At 41.8% G+C, this 11644-nt stretch overlaps 1 protein-coding gene across 1 annotated transcript; it reads left to right on the forward strand.

The window, feature by feature from the left end:
* The first annotated feature begins 353 nt into the window (after positions 1 to 353).
* On the forward strand, positions 354 to 11142 carry LOC125379231. Its single transcript, XM_048395474.1, has 4 exons — positions 354 to 594; positions 2670 to 2902; positions 3079 to 3131; positions 9871 to 11142. The coding sequence occupies exons 1-4, from the start codon at positions 354 to 356 to the stop codon at positions 10973 to 10975; spliced, it is 1632 nt and encodes a 543-aa protein (XP_048251431.1). The 3' UTR covers positions 10976 to 11142.
* The last annotated feature ends 502 nt before the right edge of the window (positions 11143 to 11644 follow it).

The following is an 11644-nucleotide window of genomic DNA, read 5'->3' on the forward strand; positions in this document are numbered from 1 at the left end:
TACTAACAAATGCAGATCAGGAAAGAATAAAACTGGTGGCCTATCAGTCAAGTTCAGGGGCAGTTAGCGATTTTAGTCATAGGTATTTACAAGATCATGATCAAGCAGCATGGCAGGAATTAAAGCATGAATTAACGAGGAGATTTGCTGAAATAACAGACCCACAACATGCGTTCATGTTGTTGAGGGCAGTAAAACAAAAATATGGCGAAAGTGTGCAGCTGTTAGCAGAACGGCTGCTGAATCTTGCCGAAGACGCATATACAGGTTTAGGCAGGGACGGGAATGCTGCCGCGATAGAGCGCCAGTTAGTAGGATTTTCTATAGATGGTTTGGCCTATGATTACTTAAAAATGAAAGTGATGAGGGAAAACCCACCAAACCTCGCCACAGCTGTGACAGGCGCTACGCATGAACAGAACTTGCGTGCTAGATTTAACTTGAGACTAGGAAAGGGAAGCGGGTCAATGGATGACCGAAGTGAGGAAGAGCCTATGGAGGTCGATCATTATCGTCCTAAGTCTAAATGCTTTAAGTGCAATCGAACAGGTCACAGAGCAAGGGACTGTAGGTTCGACGAAAGGACTAGGTCAAGTAATAGGCCCAGCGTCAACGCAGTTACAAATGATAAGGGAGGGACTCCCGGTAGACCGCTGGCCATGCTGTGTTGGTCGTGCAATCAACCAGGTCATTTCAAAAGAGATTGTCCAAACAGAGCCAGGAATTATGGGGTGAACTATGGAGCACACAGGGGACAACATAACAACAGTTTAAACTAAAGACTCCTTCTCATAATGAAACCGCTGGGAAGAGGAATACTATAAATTTAGCTGGTAGCCCGAGTTCATGTACAGTTAAGATAGGAAAGCAACAATACAGGTGTTTAATTGATTCTGGGGCTGAAGTTTATATTATCCATAGAAGGTTTTTTCATAAGCTAAAAGGGCTCTATGAATTAGGTAAGAAAAAGGTTTCACTGCAATCTGTCAATGGGGATGACTTAGAAGTAGATGGTTTTGTAAACATAACGTTTAAGATGAGAGGTGTGCCGTTAAGTCATCAAATTTATGTTGTAAGCAACATGAACAGGAACATTTTTGGGGGGGAGGGATTGGCTGAAACAAAATGGTGTCAGGCTCTACTCCGACCTCGGTAGCTTAAGGATAGGAAAGACCTATGTACCTTTGGAAGAAGTCCTGCACATTGCCTCGATTATTCGCCTGGCTGGGGACACCATAGTAAAGCCTCAGAGTAGAAGTCTATGCAGGGCAAAAGTTAAGCAAGGGCCACATTTTTCTGACACTACTCTTTACCAAGTGTTACCAGAAGCTTCATTGGTATGTGCAACTATTATCGTCGCTTCATTCCCAACTTCTCAAAGATCGCTGAACCGATTGTGAGGTTAACAAAGAAATATGCCAGATTTTCCTGGACAGAGGAATGCCAACGAGGTTTTGATTTCCTGAAACAGAGTCTTACAGTGATACCGTTGCTGACGTATCCTGACCCAAACAAATCCTACATCCTATATACGGATGCGAGTGATAGCTGTATTGGTGCTTGTCTAGCCCAAATAAGTGATGACGGGACTGAGAAGCCTATTCATTTTCTGTCGCACAAGCTGAGTGACACACAGACACGCTGGGCAACCATAGAGAAAGAAGCATATGCGATACATTTTGGCCTACAGAAGCTTGACCATTACTTGCATAATGTAGAGTTTGTGATCAAAACTGATCATAAACCATTAAAGTACCTATTGGAGTCCCCACAGTTTCCTGTGTTTGTAGATGAAAGACTCGAAAGAGAAATATACATAAATCAATCAAGAAAAAACAATCTACCCTTGTTCAGTTGACAGAAAGAAGGAAACATCAACTTAAAGGAAGGAAAACAGCTCTGAAAAACTGTATGTGTCTTGTCAGGTGCGTCAAGGGAATTTTTGACACATTCTTTAAACACGAGAATCATTGTGAACCACCAACATTTGCCACCATGGGAAAATGCGTTCTGGCACCAAATCTGATCTGAAGTCATGCCTGAAGACTTTTGTTGAAAGCACAACTTGGCCTCCTCATGTCGATGCGGTTCTGATTGATGAAGCTGCAATTGAGAATATATATTTTGAATGCATGACCCTTGGTGACTATTCACAACTTGTATCTCAACCCTATGTACAAGTACCGAATGTTGATGTCATTTGGGATGTATACTTTACACACAGAATGAAGGAAACCACTAGGTTCAACAGAGGTATTGGTCGAAGAAGACGTGTTCAAACAATAGGATTCCAGAATAATGGGAGTCTTTCTAGATATCATCTGACAACACAGGTGAACTATTCAGCTTTTTGACAGAACTGATAGCGCCCCAGGACATAGAAACACAAATAGTTGCCACACGTGGGAATCTGGTTCTGACAAACAAGGTAACTGCAGATATTGGTTCTATTGTTCCTTGTTCTCACGAAGAGGCAGACACTTGATTGTTGTTGCATGCCATTGATTCGTCGCACCATGGGCACAGATGGTTTATGCTTAGAACTATGGACAGTGATGTACTTGCCCTTGCCACTGCTTTATTGCACGAACATGGCGTGTCACGTTTGTGGATCGCGACCAGAACAGGGCAAACGTTCAGATATATTGCGATGCATGGTATTGTTTCAGGAACTGGTGAAGATGTAGCCAAAGCTCTTGGTGCCTTTCACGCATTTACCTGGTGTTACCAAGTGTCCTTTGGAAGCAAGGGCAAAAAGACGGCATGGAACGCACGGATAGCAGCCACAGAAGTCACTGAAGCATTTCAGACACTGCTCATCAAACGGGACATTTCAGTTGAGACTATTCAACTAACAGCTTCAACAATGTATGAACACACCAAGCAAATTGCCTACCAGGATGTAAACGCATGGCCCTTGAAAGAGATCCAGCTCCGTAGTGTTGGCTTAAAACTCCAAGGGATTCTGACGAGCCCCCCTGGACTAAACTACAAGAGGCGTCCAAGTCATGTGGAGAGCCACTGAAGTGCGGATGCAAGAAAGGATGCAGAGCATATGGTTTACATGTGTTGTTGCAGGTCTTGCGTGCACACCTCTTTGTGAATGTGGCAACGGTTGCAACCAAACTCAGGTGACAGAGATACGTGTAATTCAATGTACAACTCTGGATGATATGTTTGATCATTGTGGTTGTATTCTTTATGTGATATATATATGAGGATAATTTTGGTGGCCATCTTTGATTTGGCGGAGAGATAAATGTTTGTGCTGGGATGAAGATCCCGTGTACCAAATGTGATGCTTTTAACTCAAAGTACACAATTTAGTCAATAAGCCGCTCCACTAATATACTCAGCAACAAAAGAAACTGTCATGCCGATTTGCTGTATAATTTTCATGAAAGTTTGTGTTGGTTGCACACACCATATGCAGTCTATGAAACAGAGCGAAGGGATGACAATCTCGTGCTGCAGAGGATAATTATGAAAAAGTGGAAAGTTTGTTGGATAAATATACCAACATCATCGGTAGTCTGGCATGTGATCATTTTCAAAGTGGGAACAATCTCCATCGGAAAAACCCCGTCGATTTATCCAATACAGTTAGTCATAAGCATGCAACGATTGTTCTAAATTGACCGTAAAAAAGCTATTGGTATGATGGAATATGAGGACGTCTGTATGTGAGGTGGCATGATGGGTTAACGTTCACAGTAACAAAACGTGTAACCATTAAATTTTAACCACCCACATCCGACAACAGTTCGAAACTGCAACAATTACTGCCAACACTTTCCCAGGGCTTCATAGGATATCGACACAGACAGTTAGAGAGTTTACGGCGTTATGGCATCGTTGCTCGGAAACCCGCAAGACAACCAATTTTGACTAATAATCATCGTCGTTGGGCAGTGGTTTACGATTGGTTACCAATCAGTGGAGACAGGACATGTTTACAGACGGATCTGATTCGAATGTGCAGAAGTTGTGGTGAACATTATTCTAATAACTGTGCCATGAATGAAGATCGGTTAGGCGGGGAAAGTGTTATGGTATACGCAGGAATAACAGCAATGCAGAGATAACAGTTGGTGGTTATTGCCAGAAATCTCAATGCCCAACGTTATAGAAATGAAACAATATAACGTGTGGTGCTACCTTCCCTCTGACCAGTGAACGCTTTAACCACTAGGCTAACCGACCGCCCCTAATTTTGTTTGGATTGTTTTGGACAAACACGACTGGCACATATTACATGCATCCACTTGTCATTCTGTCTTTCTTTCAAACTTTTGTTTACAATAAACGAAATAATCAATAACAGTATTTCACAAATGTCTCTTTTGTTACAGTGAAGTATGTTTCGGTATGCGATGTGCCTCGTGATGCTGTTCATCCTTTCTCTTGCGTGCATCTACTTAACATCAGTGCGACATCTCACAACAGACCACAGGTACTATATGGGGGTTATTCTCTTGTGTAACTACATGTCATGACATCTCACAACAGACCACAGGTACTACATGGGGGTTATTCCCTTGTGTAACTACATGTCATGACATCTCACAACAGACCACAGGTACTATATGGGGGTTATTCTCTTGTGTAACTACATATCATGACATCTCACAACAGACCACAGGTACTATATGGGGGTTATTATCTTGTGTAACTACATGTCATCGACATCTCACAACAGACCACAGGTACTTTATGGGGGTTATTCTCTTGTGTAACTACATGTCATGACATCTCAAATCAGACCACAGGTACTATATGGGGGTTATTCTCTTGTGTAACTACATGTCATGACATCTGAAAACAGACCACAGGTACTATATGGGGGTTATTCTCTTGTGTAACTACATGTCATGACATCTCACAACAGACCACAGGTACTATATGGGAGTTATTCTCTTGTGTAACTGCATATCATCAACATCTCAAAACAGAGACAGGTACTATATGGGGGTTATTCTCTTGTGTAACTACATGTCATGTCATCTCACAACAGACCACAGGTACTATATGGGAGTTATTCTCTTGTGTAACTACATATGATGACATCTCACAACAGACACAGGTACTATATGGGGGTTATTTTCTTGTGTAACTACATGTCATGACATCTCACAACAGACACAGGTACTATATGGGGGTTATTCTCTTGTGTAACTACATATCATGACATCTCACAACACACACAGGTACTATATGGGAGTTATTGTCTTGTGTAACTACATGTCATGACATCTCAAAACAGACACAGGTACTATATGGGGGTTATTATCTTGTGTAACTACATGTCATGACATCTCAAAACAGACACAGTTACTATATGGGAGTTATTCTCTTGTGTAACTACATATCATGACATCTCACAACACACACAGGTCCTATATGGGAGTTATTGTCGTGTGTAACTATATATCATGCTCTCGTGCAACTATACGTCATGGTATGCCCATACATAAGTTACATATATTATCATGAAGCTTATTTTATGTTATATCAATATGGTAGATGGCTTTACAATATTCGTGACTTATTCTGAGGCACAACAATGTCTTTGGCACATCAATAATTAAAAACAATTTAGTGTTTTGGCACATCCCTCTATCTCACGATGTCAAGTATCTGATGTCCGTTCCGAACACATGGTGAGGTGAGGTGAGGTGAGGTGAGGTGAGGTGAGGTGAGGTGAGGTGAGGTGAAATGGGGTTAAACGTCGCGTCGCGATTATGCACTCTTCTGGCGACATGTATGCACGTGTGTGTGTTTGTGTGGCTGCTTGTACCGATTTATAGTGGTAGCTCACTGAGATACACTACTGCCTAAAAGTTCATTCCCCTAACATGCGTTGATAACGCGTGTAACACGTATGTGACACGGGTGCTCAACGGGTTGCACACGGGTTGAACACCCGTTGAACACGCGTGTGCCATGCGTGTAACACGGGACCGGGTTTCAGTTGAAGTTGGAAAATATATCAAATGGATAGTGAGATAAATCAAACAGTGAGATGTGAATCTTGAGTTAATGAGCGGCCATTGACCTGTGTTCACCAGACCATGAACACAAGGTCGGCCCGTCTTAATTAGTGTTCGGTTGCTGGACTTTTATGGCATGAACCATTCCACGAGGGTCCAGTCTAGCCATTGTGCATGGCTACCCGACAGTGGAACAGTAGTGAGTTTTTAGAAGCGAGTTTATTGCTAGGGGAATCCCCGAGTTGACACGAGTGTCGCGGGTTGGTAAATGCTCGCCATTAATGAAGTGATTGTTTGTGGATTGCGAACATATTCGTTTTAAGTTTTGCCCACGTGAGTCATTCAGGGTGACTTCAAATATATCGTTTTTCGTTCGCCAAATTTATGCTTTAGATAGTACAATTATGATAGAACAGTCATCAGAGCTTATGTCTTATCATTTCACGTAGGAATATGTCCCATTTTCCCACACCCAACTTTCTGTTTGGTATTTTGTAGAATTATTCAGAGAAAGTTTTGTGTGGGACCACGGACTTGTATAATATATATAGGTTATATAGGTCCGTGGTGGGACTTAACATTTATCATTAATTCGAAGAGGATATTGGAAGTGAATATTAACAGCCATTTTGTCTCACTGTTGATAGAATTTTAGATCTTCACAATCACCGAGTGTGACCATGTAGACAGAATCTCGTTAGGGTTTGTGATTTTTACATTTACTCAATGACCATGGTGAGTGTTGTTGGGGATACCAAAGATGATAGTTTACTATCAGAGGAAATTGGTTGTGAGTGCTTATACCATTTGGATAGGATTTTAATCCTTTCTTTTTCTGTGGGTAATTCTTTCACGTTGATGGAAGGAAGTCACTCAACCAGGCCATGACAATGGTTATGCGCAAGGCTCGGAATCGCGAAAAGCTCACTGGAGGTGTTGATGGAGGCTGGACATGCAGCATACAGCATTTCCAGTGTAGGCTGGCACCTCGTCTTTGTTTCACTCGGTATTTAAAACCTTGACCATTCACAGGTGCATTTGTCTATTTACAATGAAGTTGTTTAGCGTTCCCAGTATTTCTATACTATCTCACTGATTACTTTGTCACTGCAAGTGTCTTAATTATTTAAATTTCAGTGAAGTGAGTTTATTCACATGTTAGCTTTCATAGGTTGTGATTGATACTTGTATAATCCTCAGTTGCGTTTACTCACTAACGACTGTGAGCGTTTTGGCATGACTTCTGTGCTTGTATAAACACAGTAACTGCTAAAAGCGGCGTAAAACCATGCTCACTCACAGTAACTGTTAATCCTCTGCATTGTGCTGGCAAATTGGGGAAAAACCTGTGACGATCAAACTTAGTTAAAATCCTTGTTTATCTGTGACATCTTCCAACTGGTGACATTTTAGTAAACTTCAAAAGTGATGATGAATTTTAATATTCATATTATTATAGTTTTTCAAATTGTAAATAAAACTTTGATAAAATTGTGCTACACTCTCTGGAAAAATGCATTGTCTGTGGGTAAGTTTATTTGTCACGTCACATCAGCATTTTTTCAGTTATATTGCGGCGAAATATTTGCCAGCTTATGGGACTACATGTACACAATATTTGAACAGTATCGTAACATTTGCATATATAGTCATATTCAGATGATGTCTCTACATATTTGTAAGGGCAAGCTTCTTCCCTTTGTTTAGTCAGCAGCTTTCCTCCTGGCTATGGATGTGAAACACAGGCTTTAGGGTTACATATGAATCTTGTTATCATTGTATTTTGATGCGATTTGAATATCATTATTTACTATCGTACTTACCTCATGTTTTAAATGAGACGTTTTATGTTTATATGTCACCACAAATTACAATTATTGCTTGTAAGCTCAGCACAATTGACAAATACTCTAAAAGATATGACTAGTAAACCATTAATGTACGTTGAAGAATATAAATTGTAAATGCCAGAATGATGTATCCGGGATCAAGTAGAAGATATATGGACAGCAGCGCTGGGAATTTATTCAACAAGCCCGTGAAAACAACACTGCTTTAGCTCAATGTTTACCACTCCTGGCGGCCATTATGCAACGCCATTTTACACACAACCTCGCGCTCACGTCTACAGGTCTTTTCCTGTGGTACGGTAATTAGTAGAACCCCCTCCCTCAAGTGTATCCTCCATGATATAACCTTCTCTCATTAATTAAATGCTGCCCTTTCCCAGCGTCACGGCTATGGAGCTGAGACAAAGAGACCCAACCACCATATTGTAATTAGGGTCCAATAAATACAATGCTCCACCAAACCTCATAAACATGATCACTGAAAGTCGTACTACAGACGTTAATGTCAAATCACAAAAAAACATTTGAATAGCAATAACATTTAACAGGATCATGTATTCTCTTTACACCATCGCAAAACATCATGTAGAAGCCACAACAGTACTCATATTTTCCAACAAAATCACATCTAAAAATGAGACATCAGCAAGTACATATAATAAAAATATAATAATGTGTATTAACATTTTTCCTCAGGAAATCAAAAGGTTATCTCCTTGTTACCACCTCCAGGTTCAGCTAAACATGGGTCCTCCTTTGGTCAAAAGTTTGTTTCCCCTCTAATGAGTGTGACACGCGTTGCACACGAGTGACGAACGGGGTGCACACGCGTGGTGGACGGGTTCCACACGAGTGACCACCGGGGTGCACACGGGTTGCGTAACGCGTTGCCCATGCATGTAAGGGGAATGAACTTCTAGGCAGTAGTGTACCATGCCGCAGTTTAACATGAACACCCCACTCAGACACAGTATACTGACTCCGAGCCGACCAGTCCTTGTTGTAGCCCCTTAATGTCGAGGGCCAGACAGGGTAACAACAAGCACCATCTTTTAACGTCTTTTGGTATGACGCGGCCGGGGATCGAACCCCGGACCCTCCGCTCTCCGGGCGGACGCTCTACCACTAGACTACGGAGGCGGTCAGCTTAACGTGAACAGTCGAATAAAAACGTTCTTTTCCGATCATCCAAGCATCGCCCAATTGCAAACTGAACTGACTCCAAGGGTGCGTGCTTATCCAAGTTACCTCCCTTGGTCTAACCAAGATCAAGCTGCATTATCTCCCTTGGTCCAACACTTTCATTTTAAAGAGTGAGTGAGTGAGTGAGTATTTTCGAGCAATATCACAGCGAGGGACAACCCGTGAACATTCCGGGGTAGGATAGGTCTTCAGCAACCCATGCTTGCCGTAGAAGGCGACTATGCTTGTCGTAAAAGGCGACTAACGGGATCGGGTGGTCGGGCTCGCTGACTTGGTTGATGCATGTCATCGATCCCAATTGCGTGGATCGATACTCATGATATCAATCACTGGATTGTCTGGTCCAGACTCGATTATTTACATATCGCCGTCATATAGCTGGAATATTGCTGAGTGCGGCGTTAAACAACAAACAAACCAACCAACGGCGGGGGACACCAGAAATTATCTTCACACATTTTGAATTTTAGATTACCTTTCAAAGTTGAAACAATGTTAGATCTCAACACATATATTTTCTAATATTAAAACTATGCTGATTCAATATTTTCAACAGAGCAATCTCAGATCAACTATATTTCAACACTGCAACAATGTCATGTGTCGGCTGGGATTGCACAAGTGTCAGTTTTCATACTTCCGGCAGCATGGATGGACCAGTAGTCCATTCCTTTAGAGAATCTGATCTATTATCTTTGGTGCTGTATTCACATCTAAAGATCTCCATAACGTTTTGGTCTAACTTCCCACATTGAACCGACACGCGGTGATGTAACTGAATCTCCAGTTAAAACAAACATACTTAACGTATTCATTTTTTCCACCAGGCCTCAAGGGACACGACAAGCAGAAGTAGTGAGCACGAGGGATGACGTGTTAGCTCAAAAAACAAGACACGTTGCCAATGGCAAAACTGTGACCTATGAAAGTCAAGATTCATTTGTAAAGACTTTTAAAGTTGCAGAATCCCAGAAGAATAAACCTATTGGATACACTGACCAGCCTCCTAGAACACGTTTCCTCATCTACCTTTGTGAAAGAGCAGGACGGTGTGGAGGTTGGGCAGACAGGCAACGAGGCATAGTTGCTGCATATCTTCTGGCCAATGTAACAGGGCGACGGTTCGGCGTCAACATGACCACGCCATGTGATGTCAAGCTTTTCTACATCCCCAATATCGTCAACTGGTATGTGAGAGAAAGCGAACTTCTGGGTTTGAGTTGGGAAGTGCTTGACTGGAATAACAGATTTGATCCTAACGAGGTTAACCATGACTTGAACATCAATCACCCTTGTGATGTCATCTTCTTAAAAACAAATGTTGATTCAATCACAGTAATTCAAAAGAGCCCACAATATGGTCATCTTGTTCCAGAGCCGTTTAGAAACCCCAACTGCGGTAAAGTGTTTCACACAATTTGGCACCTTCTCATGAAGCCATCACTTCATTTTGAAGAACGCATAAACAAGTTTATGAGTGAAATACCGAAAACAGATGAGTTAGTTTGCGCCCATGTACGAATGAGGAGAAATCCAACCATTCCTAATGATGGCGCTCAAATCAATTCCTTGTCCACTGTCAAATACCTATGGACATTTCTATCTAAATTCAAAAATGCGAGTCGTGTTTTCATTGCTAGTGACTCCATGGACGTGCGGCTTAGTGCCAGGAAATATTTCGGCGCCAGGGAAATTGACACTGGCGGGCTGATAGTGCATATTGACAGACAGGGAAAGAAGCCCAATGCAATTTGGGGCTTTGAGTTGGCACTGCTAGACCAGACTGTTCTCAGTCGCTGTCGTGTGCTAGTTGTGTCAAAAAGTGGCTTCAGTGCCAGAGCAGCCATGATGTCACGCCGTGAGCAAGAAATTTTTGAGTTCCAAAATGGCACCGTCACTCCATTTCTTCGTCTGAAATCCAGGGTCTTCTAAAAAGCATTTTCTTTTTTCGATTACATATGTATACAGTTAAATCCCTATCAGTTACTTATAACTCAACAGGGGCGGTCGGGTAGCCTAGTGGTTAAAGCGTTCGATCGTCACGCCGAAGACCCGGGTTCGATTCCCGACATGGGTACAATGTGTGAAGCCCATTTCTGGTGTCCCCCGCCGTGATATTGCTGGAATATTGCTAAAAGCGGCGTAAAACCAAACTCACTCACTCACTATAACTGAACAATTACCCAACATTCCCAGGCCCGAGGAAGCAGATGTTCGTCGTTCTCAACGTAGAGTATATGTACAAATAAACAATAGTCCCATTTTCCCACACCCAACTTTCTGTTTGGTATTTTGTAGAATTATTCAGAGAAAGTTTTGTGTGGGACTTAACATTTATCAGTAATTCGAAGAGGATATTGGAAATGAATATTAACAGCCATTTTGTCTCACTGTTGATAGAATTTTAGATCTTCACAATCACCGAGTGTGACCATGTAGACAGAATCTCGTTAGGGTTTGTGATTTTTACATTTACCCAATGACCATGGTGAGTGTTGTTGGGGATACCAAAGGTGACAGTTTACTATCAGAGGAAATTGGTTGTGAGTGCTATACCATTTGGATATGATTTTAATCCTTTCTTTCTCTGTGGGTAATCCT

This window comes from Haliotis rufescens, unplaced genomic scaffold, assembly GCF_023055435.1.
Source record: "Haliotis rufescens isolate VD_foot unplaced genomic scaffold, xgHalRufe1.0.p SCAF_14, whole genome shotgun sequence".
Classification (NCBI taxonomy): Eukaryota; Metazoa; Mollusca; class Gastropoda; order Lepetellida; family Haliotidae; genus Haliotis; species Haliotis rufescens.

Bases quoted from the DNA above. Each gene is read 5' to 3' on its own strand.
- LOC125379231 (XM_048395474.1), top strand. From the start codon at position 354: ATGAAAGTGATGAGGGAAAACCCACCAAACCTCGCCACAGCTGTGACA. The intron at 595-2,669 runs GTAATAGGCCCA...GTATTGTTTCAG, and splicing joins CGACGAAAGGACTAGGTCAA to GAACTGGTGAAGATGTAGCC. The intron at 2,903-3,078 runs GTAAACGCATGG...GTGTTGTTGCAG, and splicing joins AGCAAATTGCCTACCAGGAT to GTCTTGCGTGCACACCTCTT.